The following is a 21,961-nucleotide window of genomic DNA, read 5'->3' as shown; positions in this document are numbered from 1 at the left end:
GGAATCCCCTTTGCCCTTGACTCCACAGGTAACTGGTTCAACACGAGTAGGCTATAGCATTCATGTGTGAAACAAAGCAATTAAAACACCACTATTCACAACTGAACACAGAACGACTAGTTTGTTCAAACATATCTTCCAGTGAAAACAGCAATGCGCGCAACGTCTAATTTTGCAGTGAGACCATATTGAGGATATGGCTATAATGCTTTGTCAGGATCACCCCACTGCAGATTTTACATGCATGACGTCCTCCCTGTTAAGAGTTGCACTAATTATAATGGCTGTAAAATTTTCCACTCACCTCTCTTTTCACATTCCATAGTAATTTTTCTTTAAATTCTTCATCTGTGGACGAACCCATGGCTGCTCGGTGTTGGTCGGTCAGAACAGGCAGTGCACGCTGTTTAACACCGACTGTGCGTCTCTGTCCCTCTACTGTTTCAGTTTTCCTTCTTCCTTTTCACATAAATGTGGGTCTTGACAGATGAGCGTTGACGCATACACAAACCGCTGTAGAGCATCGCGGAGCCATCTTCGGCTCCTTCAGAATGACGCCACTACTGCGAGACCCGCCTCTGAGCCACTGTTGATCAATGGGCTAAATCACTTCACGCACTTTACGCCACAAGCCGCTCACCATTGACAGGCGACTTATTTTTAGCTCACCTATTTCTGTCAAGAATGAATATAGATATACTGGCTTTAGATGTAAACAGCTTTTGCTTGTATACCCAAAATTACACTACACGAAGCGCTACAGTAGACAAAACATTAGTTGACAACAAAAATGGAGGCTATCTATGGCAAGCATCATACAAAAACACCAAACGTGAGATGAGTGGTTTGTTAGCCAACCCCGCCTTGCTTTTGTCCTAAATCATCCCATTTTCGTCATAAAATTACCAACATCTCAAATCAGATGGAAAAACTAGACTTCTGTCTAACAGCTGCATTAGATCAAAGTAGATCAAATAGGGAGTCAGATTGAAAATGTATGCGGAATTGGGATCTTTAAATCTCCCTGCAGAGTAGGTACAGATTTTACGGATTCTGAGATTGCATGCATAGAGCAGTGAAAACAGTTAGCCCACATCCATTGCGCCCACCTGTGGTACATTCAGAATCTCAGACATTGGTGGCCTTGAAATTATCGTCTAGTTTTTAATAGTATAATGTGTTTATGATGTACACCGCAAAAGCGGAACAGTAACACAATTTTGTAGCAATTCTTTATTATTATAATAATTATTATTGTGCAATTCATTAACATGGTCTTGTAATTTATGGGAGCCCAGTTCACTTCAGCATGTCAGCCTTATTGAAATCCCTATGACCAAAACCACTGCATATTCACTACCTACAATAAATATGAAGTAAAACACAATCTTAGATTCCACAGTAAGTCACTAATTTCACATGGTAACCAATCTGACAGTAGCCTTTAGACATGGTCTTTGTGTATTGGCAGAAGTTTGGACATTCAGGTGCCACTCCACATAGTTCACATCTTTGTGTTCTTTCAAAAATTCATCTTGAATCTCTGGGGCTATTATATCTGAACATAGTGTATGATGTATTATGGAATTGAAAATAATAAAAAAAAAAAATGAAATAAAAGTAGAACGGTAATCCTCAATGAGTACATGATTTGACACTCATAGGTGAACAACAACGACGGAAGTCACTCACCTGATTAGAGACAGACATATAACAGTTAGACATATTAGGTATAGTGTGCTATGTGGATTGTATTGCAATATCATTGTGCAGTTTTGTGGATGAAAATACCCACATTGAATAATATCAGCAAAAAGTCAAAAGATAAAATAAAAACATTGACAAGATCACAGTGATTTGAAAACAGCACCCCAAGCAACAGCAGAAATCACCTCCTGCTGGCCTTCCAGTTAACAGTTGATTCTGGATTGCTGGGGTTTGCGGTCGTAAGTTTTTAGTGGCATAGTGAAGACAACGGAGGCACAGGTAAAAGAGTTTAAGGCACTGCTTCCGTTCTTCTTTTGGGCCGTTAGTGTCCCAGAGGTCGGTCGTCGTAGGTGCTGTATCTCTTGATGTGGATGCGGCGCACGCGCTCCCTCACCTCGACGGCCTCGTCGTCCTCGCTGTGGGAGCAGCAGTGGGCCCGGCGGCGCGTGGCTTCCAGGAGCGAGGTGTCTGGCACCGGGAGCGTCTCGTAGAGCAGCGCGTTCAACGTTTCCTCGTAGATGCGAGCCTCAGGGAATTCCACCTGCACGCACACACATACAAACACACATACAATTAAACACATCAATTAAACGGAGGTCTCACAGCAAAAACAAGCAGGTCAACCAGTGACTAAACCCACGTGTGAGCAAACACCACTGTCTCCTTTATTAAAATGCCCTTTCATTTGGGGCAACCGTGGCCTACTGGTTAGGGCTTTGGGCTTGTAACCAAAGGGTTGCCGGTTCGATCCCTGACCAGTAGGGAAAATGTGGGTGGGGGAAGTGGTTGAGCACTGCTCTCCCATGCCCACATCCACGGCTGAAGTACCCTTGAGCAAGGCACCTCACTGCTTCCCGAGCACCGCTGTAGCAAGGCAGCTCACTGCTCCGGGTTAGTGTGTGCTTCACCTCACTGTGTGTTCACTAATTCACTAATGCAGAAACCAAATTCCTTTTATTCGCAAGTATACTTGGCCTAGAAACCTGATTTACATTTACATAAGAACAACTTGTTTGTGTTGTGGAGTCCACAAGATGCCCATCTTACCTTGGTGTGCTTCTTCTCAGTGGCGTAGACAATGGACGTGCAGCAGACTTCAGCCAGCTTGCGACCCTGTCCATAGAAGGACCAGCAGCAGATCTCATCACCGATCACGTCCTTCAGGAAGAGAACGCGACCGTTGTAGCTCAGGGACAGCTTCTCAAACAGCTCAATGTTTTTAAGGAGATGGTCATCTGAATTACTGTGGAAAAAAAAGGTTACGTGTTATTTGTTAAGTCAATTTTACATGCTTATGAAAAAACAGTCTGAAGAAAGAAAGTCTAACGTTGTGGTATTCTTGCGTCCTTTTACCTTGTGTAAGAATATTTGTTGTTGCTTCGATTGTAGAGCAGTTTCACAACAGGCTGGATGAAAGAGAAGTAACAGATGTCAAACAGTGGTTTTCCCAGAGAAGGAACACTTTGTCATTTCAGGTCATAGATGCCTTACTGAATCCCAACATTTGCGGATTCAATTCTCAAAGGCTGTGCGCCCTCCTTCACCTTGGTGCAGCCTTGGATTAGTCTTTCCTCCTCTTTTGGCGAGGTGATGACCGGGATGACACAGACAGCCTTCTCTTTATTGTCCTGTCGGTCAGAGCAAACAGGCAATTTCCAGAGAGCACAACAGAAAAACCACCAGCTTTATATCAGCAACAATAAACAAGCCATTTATCTCATTCCAGAAAAGTGACTTGTCTAATTACAGTGCATGAAAATGCACTGTTCTGTTATCCGAAGTCGTCTTCTTCTTCTTCTTCTTCTTCTTCTTACTCTTCCCACCAAATTTCTGCGTCTAATTCAGCTATAACCGTTTAACGTAGAAACTTTGTTCAAACTTTGTAACGTTGGTCTTGAAAAGGACACGTGGGGAATGTATTTTTCACTTTTGTAAACTTTATACTTTTTGAGATATTAACAAAAAACAAGCTTATTTTTCCCCATAGACTTTACATTAGCACTATGACATCACAATGGACTAATTAACTTGATTTGCACCTGTATCAACTTCCAGCTGCTCAACTAGGACCCATCAAAGGGCCAGTTAAACTGATTGCACCTGTATCAACTGCTTTCTGCTTAACTAGGCCAACTCTCTGTGTCTCTCCATTCTACAAGGATATAAGGCACATTCCATCCAACTTTCTATCCATTCATCCTCTTCAAACCATTCACTCATCCACCCATTAAAACTATCCATCAACATCCATTATACAATCTGTCTATCAACATCCATTCAACTTTCTGTCTATCAACATCCATTACACTATCTACATTCAACTTTTAAACTATACTCTGTCTCAGGCTTTAAGCATACAATCTGGCTCTCTTAAGACTACTATTTCCTCTGCCCACAACTGTTTCAAAATAAATGTCCTCACTACAATAATTCACTATTAAATAATTTAACTATTTAAACTACTCAACTATTTAACTGTTCAGCCATTTCAACTGTCAGTTGTTATCAACTATGACTCCTGCCAACTGTTTCCAAATAAAACTTTGTTTGGCATTTTATGTTAATATACAGTATGTTTATATTTTCATGCACTGGTAATTTCCTCGAAATTACATTTTCTAGTTAAATCTGTAGCCTTCAAGGCCACATTTACACATAGCCGGGTATTTAGAGAAACAAATATTTCCCCCCCTCCGTTTTCAATAATAACATCGTGCACACAACATTGTTTTAAAAAAACTTGTCATTTACATCAACCCGCATAAATACGCTGTCGAGCGCCATAATAACTATGCCAAACCTATGGGTGGCAGTGTAGGGAAAGGAATAAAGCCATGCTGGCCAATCAAAATCCTCAGAATCGACACCAACGACTAACACGAGCAGTAAAAATGCTGACCTCCGTGCAATCCTTCGCCTCTGCTCCTCCATGTAGAGCAGTTGTTGCAAATGCAAACAGGCCAGAAGCGTTTGCACAAAAGTAAAAATTAGTAGCACCTTAACAGCATCCATGATAATCCTGATCAGTAGCCAAAGAAACTGTAAACATCAGGTGCTCACATGACGTTAAGGATTTTCTGGCGCATAATGTGACGTTTAAGAAACTAAAACGCCGTTTATCCCAGTTGACACGGCAGCACATAACCGGCGTTATCAGAAATCTCCACTTTGGCCGGAGGTTTTAGAAATAATCGTTTTCTATGATAAAAACGGGGTTTTGGTGTAAACGAGAGGCCAAACCGCAAGGAAGTATCTGCGTTTTCCCTTCGTGTAAACGGGGTCCAAAATGGTACAAGGGCTGATGTTAGGCTGATGTCACTTTTTTTTTTTAAACACTGCATTCAGTAATGATTGCCCATATCTACTCCATTAAAATGGCATAATCCCTGCCCAAAATATCATGCCAACTACAGAAGGATTTTTCAGCCTAAAAGGAAAGTATGAGTGGAGGCTTAACCATTCTCTCGGTCTCTCCATCTCTTTGTCTGTCACATGGTCACAGACAGGCCATCCGTCACACACCAACCTGGAGAGCTCTCTGGCACACGTCCACCAGGCCTTGGATGAGGTAATACTTGGCCTCGGCCTGCAGCTCCATGATGCCCTGCCGGTTCTTGGGCAAGGTGACACTGCCATCCCGCAGGTAAGTCAGGATGGCGCCAAAGTGTTTCCCACAGCGGTCAATGAGGATCCAGCCTAAGCACAAAACATCCAAACACTGATGAAATCTGAGATGCTGAAACATTTGTCAGGTAAGGTGTTTGCTTAGAAACGACAAGGCAAAAAGAATACTTTCATAATGCAAATCTCTTTGTTTGTAGTTGCATTGATTATAGTGCACAACTTTACCCTCCTTGTCTGTGAACACCTCCATCTTGCCACTGAACATGGTCTTGAGCAAAGAGTCCTGCTTAGTGAGCACTTGCAAGGTGGAATAGAAAAGGGTGCCTCCGACGTTCAGCCGAACATACTTATTGCCGGGGCCAACGGCCCCCCGGTAGCTGCAGGTCTTTGTCTTGGGACAGGTGATGGACGACACAGGTACTAGTGGCCCCGTCTGCAGAGAGTGGAGGCAGCCCTCTGCGGACATGTCCCTCTGGAGGTAGATAACCACCCTGCAGACGATGGGCCTGATGTCTCCCGCCGTGGTGACTGCTACTGGGGAGGCTGTCAGAGCCTGTGTCTGCTGAAGAAGCTGCTCATATCTACGCACACAGGACAGAACAGAAGTGATAACGTGAAAAAATTAACATTGTGAACTGTAAGAGACCTTAATCATTTATTGGCGCAATGAGTATTTCAGCACACCTTCATCTGAAGTAAGAGTAGCTTAGTTCACGACATCATTCACAACAAGGTATGGGGATAGGTATTGTGACAATATCCTACTAATGAAACAACGTTGTCTTGCTTGAAGATGAGGATTTACTACCACTCTAAAAAAGCCAAGTACATTCATAAGCTTCATGTAAGGCCAAAGTTGTTGAAAGATGTTGCTTTTACACTGCTGATGTTATGCTTATTCCCCATATTGGCGGAGTCGGATGCAACAATGAATAATAACACAACGCTGCATTTCATTAAAATGGGATGCTATCGTTCATTTGGGCCAAGTTACAAGTTGGGAGTGTTAACTGTTAAAAGTTAATTTACCAGTTTCCGACCTTTAACGTTACGAAATAACATTATGTAGAATGGGAGGACAAAAGGCCACTCTGACCAAGCCAAGTACAACATACTACTCTTATCTCATTATTAGCCAGTTCAACATGTCATTAAGCCAACAAGACAGGTAAAACAACAAACTAGCATTAGCTAAAGTTGGCTAACAATATCAGGTTAGCTAATTTACTGCGCCTAGCTTCTAACGTTATCTGCCTAACTTATGGGCAGACATCAGTACATTTGGGTATGTATTTTCATACATGAAATATCTAATTAAATGACCACACGTACTTAACTTACATATCTCACTTCGTTTGAAGTGTTCGAAAGTCGAGATTACAAGTCAACTTGTTGGTTCGCAGTTTGACGAAAGTTGTTTTTGTAGTTCTTTAAACGACATTTCTCCTACAAATCCCAACGAGGAGTTTTACGTTTCCGGTTGTGGGCTTTTCGTTCCACGGGAGGCAAAAGTTAGAAAATAAGCTGAAATATATTAAATCAATGTGATGTTAAAGACATTTCAGTTACACTGATTGTTTGCGCGAAGTTCGTTCAGCATTAAAGAAAATAAACATACATCTAACTAGAGAAATGCTTCATATGTTTTGGTTTTGCGTTGGTATCGCCTATAGAAATGGTTCGTGCTATACTAGGGGTATTTATTTGCAACTAAATACTTAATACAATATTGTAATAAATGTATTAAACACAATTTTGTTCCATTAATGTCGGAACACATTTATAATGATGTATAATATGATTTAGTCCACCTAGAATCCCCACATATGTCATAGTTAGTGGGAAATGAAAGAAATAAACCCCCATATGGTTGAGAGAAAGTTTAGTAGACTGGACCGTCGCCTTAGCAGCATTTGCAGCTGAAGTGGAGGACTTTGTTGAACAGATTCCAGAGTGCCACATACTCAAGTCAAATATAAAGGTAGGATATGGGCATATTTATCCATGGACTGACACAGTAATTGTTGATGTACTGTTGCGCACACTGAACGCCGATAACCTGTATATTGCCAACGCTGTCATAATATTTAATAGTTAACCTTAAATTTAGCTTGCATAGCTAACGTTAGCTAACGTTATCGCTGTTTCTTCCACGAAGCCTGCTGGCCAAATACATCGCCTTGCCATATCTAGTTAGCAATGAAAGATTATTTTTACTAACGTTAATTTGCCGAGAAATCAATGGGAAACTAGTATCGTTAGAGGTAGTAAAACTTACTCAGTTGAAGTTGCTACATGTAAGCTGAAGTTCAGATGTCGGAATTTGACTAACGGTATTACAAATTGCGCCGTTGCCAATGTTAGCTATGTGAATGCTAAACTAATGAGCTAACACAACGTAAACAGACCTGTGGCAAGAGCGGTATCCTAGTGACAATCTGTTTCTTCTCAGAATCTAAAGTTCTATCAGATTACCCAGAGTGGGTTAAGGCCTAAGGCCATGGCTAAAGATCCACTGGAAGAAGCAGGCCTTCATTTTGATGAACTTAATAAACTAAGAGTGTTGGAACCGGAGGTGAGCCAGCAGACCACCGAACTCAAGGAGGAATGCAAGGATTTTGTCGACAGTAAGTGCACTTTGGTAATATCAGTAGTAATAGTGGTACTGTTAAACTTAACCTTTGCATTGCATTAAACTTAAGGTTGGGTAGCTAGTAACATGTAATATGGATTACTTAATCAAATTACAAAAAAGTAACAACCATAAGCAGACCAGATTACATTAGGAAAAAAGTGTATTGTGTGTGTGCATATGTGTATTGCCATACAGGTTCAGGCGTCACTGATGTTTTGAAATAATGTAAGTAATTCACTGGGCCCTCATTTGATTCATAGGCAAAGTCTTAAATCTAACTAAAATGATGTAATAATAAGGCAAAATCAATTTGATAATTTAAAACCATGGATAAGACCTTAAACACAAACATTGAGTCTGGTCAATACGCTCACATGTAACATTATGACTATAAGTCATGCACAAGAACGTAATGACAGACTTTGTGCTTGGTTTGCCTTTTAATTTAGAGCCCAGTGAAGAAATTCCCTTTTTCATCCATTTTTAAAGCCATTTGTACTGGGTACCCATTTAGCACTAAGGGACACACAATTCATCTAAAACCCTAGATCCCTAGGGGAAATTCAAGGTCACAGTAGCATACAGACAACACACACATTCACTAACAGCAGAAAAAGTAATTAAAAGTATATAATATAAAAAAACACAACTAAGCAATAAGGACTGTAGAAGATAAATAATATACTAAAATACAAATTATACTAAATACAACTTTAATCTAAATCAATTCTAAAAAACAGTATCCACATAGTGGGTGATTAATCAATCAGGTGCGCTTGCAATGACTGAAGCAGGGACTGAGCCTGTGGTCCTCTGTGCATAAGGTAAGGTAAGGTGCTCTTTGTGAATGAGTGTCATGGTGATGGTGCAAATGAGTAAGTCAAACAGTGCTAGAATAAAGTCCATATATCTATGTATAAATAACAATATTAAGAAAGGTATAAGTGTGGTCACAGTTCAGCTGTGGCATGGAGGGAGGGGTTGTCCATATGTGCTAATAAAGCATGCAAACAGTGAGGCAGAAGACAATGGTAAAGTGGCTAGTGGACAGACAGTTCAAGACATGGAGGTGGTGAAGAGGCAGACAGACTATGCGGAGAAATCTATTTCTCCTCTTCCATTAAGTGATGCATTGAACAGTCCTTGTGCAGTTAAATATTTACAAACAGGTATGTGCTGTGTAGCCTACTTTTTTCTTATTTGCACAGCTCTATCTGTATGCCAATTGGTTTATTATATTGGCTTTTAACGGTAGCCTATGTTTTGTGTTACCTTTATTGTAAAGCTGTAGGCCTGTGTTGCCAATCAGGGTCGACCGAATATTGTTATTTGCACAGCCCTCAGAGCAACTGTATGCCTATTGGTATATGTTATTGTTTACACCTTTTTGCAATTAATGAATATAATCATGAATATAATTAAAACCGGCTGTGTTGTCATAATTGTTGTGTTGAGTGAAAATATGAAGCACTTCGCTCTTTCTGTTTGAAATATCAATATCGTATCGATATCGTATATCGCCAATCAGCCCCAAAATATCGGGATATCAGTTTTGGTCCATATCGCCCAGCCCTAGTTCAATGGCCCTGGGGATGAATGACTTCCTCAGTCTGTCTGTTGTGCAAGGCAGTGAGCGAAGTCTCCAGCTGATCAGGCTCTTCTGCTTAACAATAGTGCTGTGGAGTGGATGACACTCATTGTCAAAGATGCTGATCAGTTTGTTCAGGGTCCTTTTGTCAGATATTGAAGTGATGCACTCCAGTTCAGCTCCCACTACAGAGCCAGCTTTCCTTACCAGCCTGTCAAGTCGCCACGCATCCTTCTTTGTGCTTCCTCCCCAGCATACCACTGCATAGAAGAGGACACTGGCAACAACAGACTGGTAGAACATCCTGAGGAGCTTGCTGCACACATTGAAGGAGCGCAGCCTCCTCAGGAAGTACAGCCTGCTCTGCCCTTTCTTGTAGAGTGTGTCAGTGTTGGCTGACCAGTCCAGTTTATTGTCCAGGTGGAGACCCAGGTACTTGTAGGTGCTTACCACCTCGACATTGACCCCATCAATGGAGACTGGTAGCAGAGTGGGCTTAGACCTGCGGAAATCCACCACCATCTCCTTGGTCTTTGAAGTGTTGAGTTTGCACCATTGCACCAAGTCCTCCACCAGGCTCCTATACTCCTCCTCCTGCTCCTACCAGTGACAGCATTACATAGTATAATAGCAGGCATTCTTGATGCACATTGGCGATGTCAGACATGCTGTTCTCTGTATTTTAAGTGTAAGATCAAAATGAGTTTGAAGCTGTTATTTTAAGGTGAAAAAAGAGGTGTTGCTTTCAAGAGAAAAAAATAATATTTGGGGGAAATTTTGTGGCATTATCTTTTTTTAATTTAAGTTTTAGTCTTTTATTTTGAAGCAATCCAAAAGAATTCAGATTATGTTGCATTATTTTGTAATTCAATGGATTACGTTAGTGGTTAGTTATAAAAACATTACATATGGTCTGTATTCAGTAATGGGTTACATTTCAAAGTAATCTGACCCAACACTGCACTTTATTTTGGAAAACAGAAATTGGACAGTTCCAGAAAACAGTCGGTGGTCTAATAGAATTGGTTGATGAACTTTCCAAGGAGACTGAGACAGAGAAGATGAAGGTAAGGAATAGGTGATGTCAGTCATTTACATATGAGTGCAATGCTGTCTAAACCCCTCTACACATACACATGTCTTGCAGGCTATTGGGGCCAGAAACTTGTTGAAATCTGTGGCTAAGCAGCGAGAGGCCCAGCAGCAGCAACTTCAGGCTCTAATTGCTGAGAAGAAGATGCAGCTTGAGAGGTATACCATTGATTGTTATTACAGTTTTTTTCAATCACTAACAAGCGCTTACCCATACTTCAGATACTTCTAAACTCTTAACATAGACTCACATCTACAGTACAAAACACAATTGGCCAAATGGATAATCTTCTTCTCAAAAACACATTTAAATATATACTATGTTAAATATATACTAACTCTTAATTTCAAAATAGAACACATCTTTCTCTGCACACACTAACTTTACCAAAACACTGGAAATCTGACTCAAAATAAAATTATTCTGGCAAAGAATAACACTTGTTTTCACTTCACAAGGTACATGCAGTCAATCAAAGTACATCAGTTTTCAAAATACTGGCTATTGTTGACATTACAACAACTGCATAGACTTTTATGTTTCAGTTTTACAGGTATTTGCATGTAAAACATGCAATCCACCGTTTTTACACTAAATTTATTGGTTGGGAACTGTATGTCCACATGTAATTTTCACATTCAAAAGTATTCCAGTAAAAAGCAAATCGTTTTTTTCCCTTACTACAGGAGGCACAGTAGAAATACTGTTTACAGTATAATAGAACAGGAACAGTTTTACAGTATTGCTTACAGTGCACAAAATATCCATGAAACACACAAGGGCATTCTGAACAAAAAACAACAAATTATTGTATCTAATCTCTGCGATCTTCAGGATTAGGCCACATGTTTTCCAACATCGCATTGATTACATGATCAATGATAGTGGCACGGATTTCATCACTGACAACTGTTCTTGCAGCCTTTGGAATGCCACCACCACGCATTCTTACACCTCTACCTTGCCCTCTCCTTGGGCCTGCTCTTTTCCCTGGCCCTGCTCCTCACTGCATCTCTCACTGAACCTGCACCTCTCACTGCTCCTGCACCTCTCACTGCATCTCTCACTGAACCTGCTCTTCTTCCTGAGCCCCTTGCTCTTACTCTTCCTTGCCCAGACATTACAGTGTTTGTCTTTTTCTGTTTCCAAAAACATCCCTCCTCAAAGTCCTCCTTTTACTGTATAAGTGTCAATGTAATAGAAAAAAATAACCCCTGCCACTAAGTCTAAGCCAGACTGGAATCAGCTGTGGTTGGCCCAATTTACCCAACATAAATCAGTTGTGTGTCAATTACTCAATTGTTTGTTTATTATCAGTTGATTGTTGGATGTTGTGTGTTAACATTCGTAAATGCTACAAAAACAATCCATAATTTTGTTGGGAGGTATAGCTTGTCTGTTAAGAAAATGTAAGCATTGTGGAAATGTGTTCACTGACTGCATATCGTGTGAAAACGACATGAAATGTGTGAATGGTATGGCCACAAAAGACCGATGCTGTGCTAATTGTATTTAGAGTTTTGAAAATGTGAGAACTGGTTGGACAAACGCTTGTTAGTGACTGAAAAAAACTGTAATGCATATTTGTTTTTTTACATTTACCTTCAGTAAAGACTTGGTATAAATTCTAAACATTTCACTACTATTTTCACCTTCCTGTTCTAGGTACCGGATTGAATATGAGGCATTGTGTAAAGTTGAAGCGGAACAGAATGAGTTCATAGACCAGTTTATTCTGCAGAAGTGACCAGACCATGGAGGTTCTATTGATTCCAGCGTTCCACTTTAATTTTGTCTTTGTTTTGTGTTTTATTCTTAATTTGTGGACGGCAAGCCCAGTGAAACTTGAATACCAAGAGGCCTCAGACAGAAAAGTATTCAGTTCTGTCTTATCTACAGCTAGTAGATCAGTTATCAAAACTTACACATTAGAAATCTCAACTCCCCTTCACCCCATGTTATCAAGCATTGAGTGCTTGAGCATAGCAGGGATTCCACTAGTGATATATTTGCCCCATTATGTATCAGAGAGGCAAATATAAATCTTATAATAAATACTATTTATATATAGAGGAATTTATTTATACTATTTATACTGAGGGGTTATGATGTAAAGCGCACATTGTTTTTTACCACTGAGGAAAATAATACAAACTACAGTATTTGCATGTTGCTGTTAATAATTTTTTGAAATTCAAAACCTTTATGGAATACAGTTTTCCTCATTATAATGTGTACTTTCTAATCCCCAATGTAAGAGATTCCATTATAACTCCAGTACATTTCATCATACTGTTTGTTTTACTCATGGGACCACACCAAAAACATTGCTCTCAGGAGGGACATTTAAAGTTCAGGAAAGTTTACAAACATTCAAATTTGCAACCATTTTTTGCTTTTGTTTATTGCATAAATAGTAATTGTACAAAAATTACAAATCCCCTCTGTCTTATGTGTAATGACATGTAGACACATTTCACATTATAGTGAAATATACTTGAATAAATCTTTTGCAGATTCATGTTTTCATTGTCTTTCTCTTGAACAGTTTTGATTGTGCAGTGGTCGGAGACAATTCTGAAGCCTAATCTGAGTGAATTGTAAACCTGCAAAGTCAATTGTGTTATGATACTGCCATCTATTCACTACCTGTACGGCGTCTCACTAGCTACACCTGAGCTGTTATAGATCCCACAATTATAAATAGATCATGCTCTAAACCAATTTTGTATCGTTGTAAGTAATACATCACAAATTCACATGTGTGTCACACACAGGAAGTTATGACATGACGTCTATTTTACTTTCTTAGACTTCGATTTGGACCTTCCTCCCTGAGAGGCCCCTGTATATGTAGAGCTGAAGAGCATCGTTAATAGCAACATAACAGGGACTATGAGGTATGGCGCGTAAATGGACATTAGAGTGAGCCGCTCCCGCATGGTCTGAGGCCCAGGATAGGGGGTCTGAGGGAACTGATGGAAGAAGACGTAACTCAGGATGGGGATTAAGGTTGTGGCCACATGCGTCGAGTACACAATTGCTGGGGTCCTGATCCACTTGCAGCCTCCTGTGAATGAGAGAAGATGCTATACTCCACTATACTGTAATAGAGAGACACATTCAAGATAAACAAAAATAAACACTGTACGAAATATACTCGTATAGAGTACGTCTTGGTTACATGAGGAAATAATTTAGGATGAACAGAAAAATTACGAACTTAATATCGTAAATGTACCACTAGGTGGCAGCCTGTAAATGCAAATCGGAGCCCAGTTTCATCTAATTTCCCAGCCCAAAAGTCACTGCAACGACTTAAAACCGGTTGACAACGTTTCTGATATAGTTCATTATTTCAAGTATTACTAACCTTTCCAAAATGCATATGCAGCAACAGGGAAGAAAGGCAGTTGTACAAGAGCCTCGCAGAATATAAAGGATTTAAACCACACAGGAGGGTCCAGCATCATTGGATCTTTGTATTCAGCGGCGTACCATCGCATTAATTGTTTAACCTGCAAAATACGTTGTTACAGATATAGCCTAACTTTTTTTGTCAAGCGACACAAACAAATCACATGAAACCGTAAGACGTAAAGATGCAGGCCTAGGCTAATATCCATTGAGAATAAACTTACCGTTTGAGGGAACACATGCTCCGGTAGTAAGGCTTGGAAATCGATGAATAAAGTTATTGGAATGTGGGAGGCAAAATACAAAAAATAAATTATCTCTAATATGCGAATAACCATTTTGACTGGAGAAGGGTTTGGAAATCTCAGACAAGGCTACACCAAAGACAATACATGTAAAATAGGCTGTAATATTCTTCCTGGTCAAATGAAAAAGGGCGGTGATCATTCACTGTATAGCGTGGCTTTGCCTTCATTCAATTGGCTTTTTCTCTCAGTTGATTTGAACAGGGGCGTTGCGGACGCGGCTCATTGGCTGTTTTCAGCTGTGAGTACAGCCCCTACTCTGGCCAACAGGCAAAATGTAGCCTACTTGTTGGCAGTTCATGTAAATGTTGGTCGGGTTCGGGTAGTTACAGAGTAGCCTATTTCCTCCCCATTTGTATCAGACACTTTACAGGACGTACATTACATTTACAGGAGTTAAAGAACTACAAAAGAAAGAATAGGCCTATTCGTCCCATAAAAAATAATTTATTAAAACAGCAGACAGTTAAGGCTCAGCCTCGAGGACAGTCAGTCCAAAAGATCATAGTCTAACCCAGATGAATAGGCTACAGATAGTGGAGTGACACTGACCCCAAGTGACAAGACAGTAAAAACACCTGACAGCAAACTTCCAACCATATGTGCCATATGTGATACATATATATATATGATACATAATGTATTTTCTTTAATACACAGTGAAGTGTGAAAAACCCTTTACACAGACGTTCCTTTCTGTCAGCAATTCTGAACAATGAGCCCAAAAGAGTACAATTTCCCCTGCACCAATATCAACAACAACAAAACGTTTGCCCTGACCGATGAGGCCCACACATCGTCTGACAAAGAGAGGAGTCAGGCCTCTATGGCTGAACCAACATCCACATAGTCCTGCATGTTGAAAAGAAAGGGGAAAAAAGTTGGTATTTTATCAATGGCAGTGGACAGCATATAATGAAAGGGAATATAAAGGCACCCACTGAATCGTTTTCCAGCACGTTCTCTAAGGTTCTAACAATATCAGTGAAGGATGGCCTTGATGTGTAAGGTTCCTGCCAACAGTCTTTCATTATTTGTTGTCTGTGTGGAAAATTAGAAGTAGACTGTGTTAGATCCCATCAGTACTATGCATACATTTGGCGGTCAACATGTGAGTGAAAAAGCCAAAAATAATCTTCATTTCAGATGATTATCTCAAATGAACACACCACATTTCACTGTTCTAGATCTATCAAGTTAATGTGTTTTTCTTATACTCACATCTCTGGCCTACAACTGTCTGGACCAACGTTTCTGTGTCCAGCACAGATGTGATACACCACCTCCTCAGACGTCTCCAGGTTCGGATACGGCAGGGTTCCTGAGGCAGTTAACACTGTCATTCCAGTGGTCACCAAAGCCAAATGTACAGAGATCATCATTGTGAAAGGATGAAATATACATAGAGCTTACCAAATGACTGCATCTCCCAAAGCACAATGCCATATGCCCAGACGTCTCCTTTGAAGCTGTAGTAGTTGTTCCTGAAATACTCAGGTGGGTACCAGCGCAAAGGCACACGCTCCTGTTTCAATGCATTGCAAAACAAATTGACATTATTTTTTTGTTTTGTGTGTGTGTGTGTGAATGATCACTGTGGTTCATGCTTCACACGTCTATTCAGAACACTTTGGGTTTGCTTGCTTGGTGTGAAATCATGGGTTGTCACTGTCGGCCACACTGGTGTGCATCAAAGAGAGCCTGATTTTGCATTGGTAATGTAATGTTTATTTGTCATTATAAGTCACTTTGGACAAAAGTGCCTGCTAAGAACTAGAAGCATAAACTATAATCTCATTTATATCTACCCTGTAAAGAAAATTACATTTATACTGCCAGTTCCATCCTCTGTTTGACTTTGCTTTCTCACTGTGCCTTAATATTTGCTACAAATTATATTATGTTGAACATGGCTGAAAGTGGCAAACAATGACCATGTGACTCATATTTTCAGTGTCTTGCTAACAGAACACGGTGAGATATGAAAGGAGCGATCGCTTCAACAAGTAGGCTACTGTATGTTCCATTGACATAGTTTGTGTATGTATTATTTACTGCAAAAATAGAATTGTGACATGGAACAATTAAAACGGTTTTACTAGTCATTCTACTTAAAAAGGTACAACTCATATGAGAAAGTCTGTTAAGTGCCTTAGGCTAGACAGTATACTATAGTTTCTGCTCCATTCAGTTAGAGAGAGATCTTGAAAAATCACTTGATGAAACATGAGCCACACCTCAACATGCGCGTACATTTTGTTCAGTGCACATATACACAATCCATGAAATGAAATACTGTGTATTTGAATAATAATAATAATAAAAAAAACAATTATAAACACACCACTGTTTCAGATCCAGCAGCTCCAATTTAATAAGTGTGCCATATAAACTGTAGGCACTGTGTAATGTGTGGACATGGCTGACCTTTCGCTGTTTCTTGTGGGTGCTGCGTCGGCTCCTCATGCGTGTCAGGTCCCTGGACAGACCAAACTCGGCCACCTTCACTTCCCAGGGGAACCGGCTCACCATGATATTCCGTAAGGCAAGGTCACAGTGCACTATCTGCATCACACAGTGAAAAGGTGATGGGTCTCTCTTTTTTCTCTCCTTCTTTCTCTCTTTCTTTCTTTTCTTTCTTTACTGAAAACATTGTAGAAGCTCTCTACTTTGTGCTTTAACTTGTCGCAGCTTGTAAAATACACCAATTATGCTTTCATTTTGTTTAATTATTTATGAATAGTGAGCAACGGATTGTACACTTGAGATCACTTTTGTTTTTTCGAGCAGGGTCTTGGTGTACACCTTTGCAGAATCAGTTCACCAAGGACAAAGCAGCAAGTGATGTTTTGTGAAAATGTGTTGTAAACCTGGTTACCATTTTGGAGCGCACATGCTCCATTGCCAGGGCTATGTGGTAAGAAGAGATGGTGAAGAGATTTTGCAGCTCAGGGTCTGAGGCCAGCTTATCTCGTTGTGTCTGCAGGAAATTACGCAGCGTCCCATAGCTCACAAACTCCATGATCAGCATATAGGGTTCTGAAAGAACAGAGGAGCGCACGTTTGAATTAAGTCAAAGTTTCAAGAACTTGTAAAAAACGTCACTCATTTGTATGTGGTTAAGGGGAAGTCATACCCTGCACGCTGTTCCATTCCAACAGCTGCAGGACGTTTTTGTGGTAAAGCAGCTTTCTCATGATAGACGCCTCCACTTCAACCTGTTTGGGGCTGACCCCTGTGGAAACAGTCCAAAAGTGCCTGCGTCATGTCTACAATACTGAACCACACAAATCATTAAATATTATTAAATGTTAAATATTAATTTCCAACACAAATAAGCCTTATCAAGATTATATAATTAAGCAATATGACAAGAGTGGGTGTGGTGTTGGTAAAGGATATCACCACGGCTGTAATTTGGCCGTAGGTAAGAGGCCGGAGGCCAAGTGTTGCATTTGAATGAATTGGCCAAAAATAGAATAAACGTAGACAGTAAAACAATAGATGTACAATACGTTTCCCTTTCTTCCATTCTGTTGTCCAATAGTGTGTCTTTGTATCTTATACACCATTGAGTATAGTATGCTGTTATATAACCTATACATACAGTATAACCTTTCTATCTTTTAGGTAATGAGAAAATACCTTCTTTGGAGATTTTGCAGGTGATCATTGAATGGCCTTTGCACGTGCCACGGGTCATTTTAGCTTTATAGAAGACGCCCTCTTTCCCAGCCTTGATGAGCTGAAGCAGGTTCAGGTCCATCCTTGTAATGTTGGGAACCTGGGGATAAATGGATCAACTTTTTAATTACATGAAGATGGTGATGAATGATCATTTGAGAGAGGGGTTTTCTGAATGTTGGTGATATGGCTTAGTGTACCTGTAATTTTCCATCTATTAACCGAGGTTTATACATTGAATTTGTACATTTTCTTCCGCTATGAGGTTAATACATAGGGGTATGCTATACATGGCAATACATTTATTTTCTTCATACTTCATTCACTGATCTGATCTGAATAATTCTTCTGTTGGGCACTGCAATTAAAACACAGGTGCGAACAGTTTTGGCTTTTTTAATCGGCATAAAACATCACTGTGTGGTTTATACTGTACACATTGCGACTAATACACAGGAAATTATTGTGGCAGCTTCGGGTAGTCCCCAGTATGTGACTAACAGTGATTTGTTTTAAGTACAACACTAACAAAACATGGACAGCTATGTTATCATAAAGTAATTTGGCTGTGCAGTATAGACAACTCCATCAGTCAACTTTTCTAAAGCTGTGAAGAATATGAAGTTTTAGGTACCCTTCTGTTTTTTAGATTACCATCTAGTAACTGCTAGCAACTTCTCTCTTTTAGGCCACACCAAACACCTGGTATCTTCTTTTTAAATGCACTGAGGATAAACCTTTGAAAACCCTTGACAACTTACTGGGAAGTGACTACATTATACCTTTTCTAGGTAAATACTTGGGTAACAAAGTACTTTGCCTTAAGTGGAATAAGGCCTATGGCATTAATGCTTTTGTTTAATTGATCATTTCTTTTTTTTATTTTTGTTGACTAGGAGAAGAAAATGGTAAACAGTATCTAAGCAATGGCTGTAAGGCTTATTTCACATGGTTGCAGTCATAGGCATTTCATGTGAGCACAATGAACCAAGTGTTAATGTTGTGTTTTTTGTGTTTTGAGAAATTAAAAAAAGAAACACATACACAAACACTATATACTGTATACATACAGTGTGTGTCTCTCTCTCACACACACACACACACACACACACACAAACACACAAACAAACAAACAAAACACACACCCACACACACACCTCCTTGTGCAAATGAATGTAGAACGTGAAACTAGGACACTTAAAGAGTGCAGATGTCCACCAAAGGCCAAATGCGGTATCTCAACACATGAGCAAAGGTGAAACTAAATTCATGGATCCAGTCCAAAATGAATAAGTTCCTGTGATTTCATAACAATCAGACCAGATATTTTTTGCTCAATCCTGCTTACAGAAAAAAACAGACAGATAAATAATACTACACCAAACAAATACCGGTAACCACCTTGGAGGAGGTAATACACTGATTTAACACTGGCTTGTAAATAATAATAATTTTGTTGTATGAAATAAGATTAGACAGTAATACGGGAAAATAATATTTTGTAATAGTATTTTGCACAAGGGTATATATATTATATTTATATATGTATACCGTCTCAAACTCCATTATTATTTCCCTTATAACACGGAATCTATGTGAAAATATATATTGCAATAGATACATTATTATAGTTTTACAATTTATTTGTAACTATACTTAAGAAAAAAGCATAGCGTTCAGATGATCTGATGAACTGGCCTTGCATACCAATCAGGCCCTACGTTTAACATAACGCTCCATCAACATTTCAACTAACATTTAACTCGCTCACATTTAGTCACTATTTAGACCAACTCATAAGCACATAGGGGACTAATTCCCATGTAATCAGATTATACCTTTTCAGTAATTCTGTGGATTACACTTTTAATCACAGATTGAGTCATGTACCAAATAATATACCTACAACAAGCAGGTGGCAGTTTCACTGTAATGAATACACACCTCTTTTTTTCTGTGTATATTAAATGAACTCGGTGTACTTCACTGACATACTTCTCTCACGGTTAGATGGAGAGGTGTCTACCTGTGGCGGAGGCCTCCACGGGAGCCTGGAGTTTCGCCATGTTTTACCCCTCTGCAGTGGGCCCTGGGTGTCCCTGGGGTCTACCATGCCAGGCAGGGGCTGAGGCACACTAGGTTGCAGGGGTGAGGAGTCTGCTGTTGCTGGGGGAACATTCATCAGCGGACGGCCAAGTCCTCGACGCAAGTCCTCAATGGTCTTCCTTAAAGAGTGAAATCTGACGAAAACAAAAAGAAAGAAAATCCGAATAAAAAGTAAAAAAATGAATGAAAGTGAACATGTTTATTTTGTTGTGGCATTCTAGTGGGTTTCCTGCATAAGGAAAGTGTTAATTAATGGGATTCCTGAATACACATACAGTTCTTTATTTCTTTTTAAGCACAGAGCATTTTGGTTCTGTAGCATATAGCGTAAAGTCTAAGGTGAGATTTGTTGATCTCGATAGTACATTTGTATGTTTTAGAGACCTTCATTTCTCTCGTTTAAAAGAACCTTACTTCTTTATCCAGATGCCTCCCAGCACCAGGATGGCGAGGATGGTGACGACTGAGATGACAATAAGAATGTAGTGTTTAAAGTCCAGGTCAGGGCCTGTGATGGAGCACAGGGGTCAGTAATGTAAATGACGCGCACAAGCTCTGCCCTGTGTCCTCTTCATCTGCGTGCAAAAGTGCACACCGGACGAGGGAATCAGGCCATGTAGAGACCACTTACATGAACAGAAACCACAGCACACACTAACAGCCACCGTGCTGAAAATGACCATCAAGAACAGCACAGGAGACAAACGGATGTATCGTTATGCTAGACACTAATCGGCATGGCATAGACAAATACCAAAAAGGCACTTTAATAAACCTACGCAACCACAGGCTGAATAGACATCAAATTGAACTTACCTGTAGTTGTGTTATTGTAACTTGGAGTCATATCAGCATTCTGTGTGTCGTTTTAAAGGCACAGAAAGGCATTCAATTACATACAGTAAAAGGTTGATGAGTTTATGCCAAAGAACAGCACACAACAATATACAGAGTAGCTGATTTGAAATAAGACACAAGGATGTGAAATGGTGCGTAAACAAAGTCAAAGTTAAAGGTAGTGTACAATACACATTAGTATTACATTCCTGAAATTTTTACTTGATGCGGCGGCGGCGTGTCTGTGATGTTCTGCATAGGCCTTTGTGTAATCTTTCCTTCGTCGGTTAACACCCAACTGGTAGTCATTAGTGTATACTAAAGTCAACATTATTCCACTTGAATACGTTTTTTTACTCACCTCTAATCATCTCTTTAGCAGGAGTACATAGCTTGATGGTCCATGCATGGTTGTTATCTTACAAAATTACACTAGATTTGAAACGTCAGTCATTTCTTATCCAGAATTATACTGTTAGTACAACTCCAAGCACCTCGGTGAGAATATCACATCCCTGCGACAAAACGCTGCCAACAGACAGACAGAAAGGAAGAGTGTGATTGAAAGAGGGAGAAACACTGAAAAATGAAGCGTGACACCTGTGGCTGTGTAGAAGTCACTAGTGGAGCTTGGAGACTGGGTGTTGCTTTTTTGTTAAGGGGAGACCCACTTCCTGCTAGAGGCATGCTGTGGCTTCAATTGTCAGCACTTGCAAGGCCGTAAGAGATGCACCATCTCAAGAGTCCACCCTCTGCATTCCCCAAACAGGACGTGGCTTTGCATGTAAACAATAGACAACCCGTGCAAAGCACTGGCCGAGTCACACGGGTTAATGAGCACACACAGGTGCACAGAAGACGGACATACACTAAATGTCATTTGAAGGTCTTCCTTTCAGTGTTCCTTTCAGTCGCTGCACTTTTGCTTCGCGGTAGCAACCTTTTGTCTGGGTTGCAAGGTGGGC

At 40.1% G+C, this 21,961-nt stretch overlaps 5 protein-coding genes across 11 annotated transcripts in view; 1 reads left to right on the top strand and 4 right to left on the bottom strand.

Moving 5' to 3' along the window:
• The window catches only part of sgsm2 (small G protein signaling modulator 2), a 48,196-nt gene extending 47,433 nt beyond the window's left edge, over positions 1-763 (bottom strand). For 2 of the 3 annotated variants that reach the window (XM_042063048.1, XM_042063049.1), the window contains exon 1: positions 305-763. In XM_042063048.1, coding sequence (XP_041918982.1) covers positions 305-364 — 60 coding nt within the window. In that variant the 5' untranslated portion in view covers positions 365-763. The remainder of the gene's footprint in view (positions 1-304) is intronic. The other variant, XM_042063050.1, reaches the window with a different exon arrangement.
• Positions 764-1,218: 455 nt separating this feature from the next.
• On the bottom strand, positions 1,219-7,729 carry tnfaip1 (tumor necrosis factor, alpha-induced protein 1 (endothelial)). 5 transcript variants are annotated; one of them, XM_042062883.1, is made up of 7 exons: positions 7,610-7,729; positions 5,557-5,912; positions 5,234-5,403; positions 3,252-3,335; positions 3,061-3,113; positions 2,755-2,950; positions 1,219-2,248 (listed from the first exon to the last, which is right to left on the bottom strand). In XM_042062883.1, exons 2-7 carry the CDS (start codon positions 5,795-5,797, stop codon positions 2,030-2,032), a joined length of 963 nt encoding a protein of 320 aa, XP_041918817.1. In that variant the 5' UTR covers positions 5,798-5,912; positions 7,610-7,729; the 3' UTR covers positions 1,219-2,029. The 5 variants fall into 5 exon arrangements, with proteins under 5 accessions (XP_041918817.1, XP_041918816.1, XP_041918815.1 ...); XM_042062882.1 differs by lacking the exon at positions 7,610-7,729 and adding an exon at positions 6,664-6,925; XM_042062881.1 differs by lacking the exon at positions 7,610-7,729 and adding an exon at positions 6,673-6,925.
• On the top strand, positions 7,209-13,166 carry ift20 (intraflagellar transport 20 homolog (Chlamydomonas)). Its single transcript, XM_042062888.1, has 5 exons — positions 7,209-7,312; positions 7,784-7,958; positions 10,536-10,621; positions 10,702-10,805; positions 12,313-13,166. Exons 2-5 carry the CDS (start codon positions 7,832-7,834, stop codon positions 12,392-12,394), a joined length of 399 nt encoding a protein of 132 aa, XP_041918822.1. The 5' UTR covers positions 7,209-7,312; positions 7,784-7,831; the 3' UTR covers positions 12,395-13,166.
• Positions 13,020-14,520, bottom strand: tmem97 (transmembrane protein 97). The gene is made up of 3 exons (XM_042062887.1): positions 14,289-14,520; positions 14,021-14,165; positions 13,020-13,717 (listed from the first exon to the last, which is right to left on the bottom strand). Exons 1-3 carry the CDS (start codon positions 14,400-14,402, stop codon positions 13,443-13,445), a joined length of 534 nt encoding a protein of 177 aa, XP_041918821.1. The 5' UTR covers positions 14,403-14,520; the 3' UTR covers positions 13,020-13,442.
• Positions 14,521-14,800: 280 nt separating this feature from the next.
• si:ch211-167j9.5 (fibroblast growth factor receptor homolog 1) lies at positions 14,801-21,656 on the bottom strand. Its single transcript, XM_042062880.1, has 12 exons — positions 21,358-21,656; positions 20,976-21,015; positions 20,574-20,667; positions 20,080-20,293; positions 18,015-18,153; positions 17,506-17,604; positions 17,248-17,408; positions 16,797-16,934; positions 15,783-15,894; positions 15,591-15,690; positions 15,311-15,410; positions 14,801-15,221 (listed from the first exon to the last, which is right to left on the bottom strand). Exons 2-12 carry the CDS (start codon positions 21,004-21,006, stop codon positions 15,186-15,188), a joined length of 1,224 nt encoding a protein of 407 aa, XP_041918814.1. The 5' UTR covers positions 21,007-21,015; positions 21,358-21,656; the 3' UTR covers positions 14,801-15,185.
• Between the last annotated feature and the right edge of the window lie 305 nt (positions 21,657-21,961).

This window comes from Alosa sapidissima, chromosome 15, assembly GCF_018492685.1.
Source record: "Alosa sapidissima isolate fAloSap1 chromosome 15, fAloSap1.pri, whole genome shotgun sequence".
NCBI classification, from domain to species: Eukaryota; Metazoa; Chordata; class Actinopteri; order Clupeiformes; family Clupeidae; genus Alosa; species Alosa sapidissima.
Note: the sequence above shows the minus strand (reverse complement) of the source record. Positions and strands in the feature narration are given on the sequence as shown.

Coding starts and splice junctions, on each gene's coding strand:
- tnfaip1 (XM_042062883.1), bottom strand. CDS start 5,797: ATGTCCGCAGAGGGCTGCCTCCACTCTCTGCAGACGGGGCCACTAGTA. Junction 3,114..3,251: donor TAATCCAAGGCTGCACCAAG/GTGAAGGAGGGC, acceptor TCTTTCATCCAG/CCTGTTGTGAAACTGCTCTA. Junction 2,249..2,754: donor CTGAGAAGAAGCACACCAAG/GTAAGATGGGCA, acceptor GTGTGCGTGCAG/GTGGAATTCCCTGAGGCTCG.
- tmem97 (XM_042062887.1), bottom strand. CDS start 14,402: ATGGTTATTCGCATATTAGAGATAATTTATTTTTTGTATTTTGCCTCC. Junction 14,166..14,288: donor AGCATGTGTTCCCTCAAACG/GTAAGTTTATTC, acceptor CGTATTTTGCAG/GTTAAACAATTAATGCGATG. Junction 13,718..14,020: donor TGCATATGCATTTTGGAAAG/GTTAGTAATACT, acceptor TCTCATTCACAG/GAGGCTGCAAGTGGATCAGG.
- si:ch211-167j9.5 (XM_042062880.1), bottom strand. CDS start 21,006: ATGACTCCAAGTTACAATAACACAACTACAG. Junction 18,154..20,079: donor CGTGGAGGCCTCCGCCACAG/GTAGACACCTCT, acceptor ATTTATCCCCAG/GTTCCCAACATTACAAGGAT. Junction 17,605..18,014: donor CTGCAAAATCTCCAAAGAAG/GTATTTTCTCAT, acceptor CTGTTTCCACAG/GGGTCAGCCCCAAACAGGTT.
- ift20 (XM_042062888.1), top strand. CDS start 7,832: ATGGCTAAAGATCCACTGGAAGAAGCAGGCCTTCATTTTGATGAACTT. Junction 7,959..10,535: donor ATGCAAGGATTTTGTCGACA/GTAAGTGCACTT, acceptor TTTGGAAAACAG/AAATTGGACAGTTCCAGAAA. Junction 10,806..12,312: donor AAGAAGATGCAGCTTGAGAG/GTATACCATTGA, acceptor TTCCTGTTCTAG/GTACCGGATTGAATATGAGG.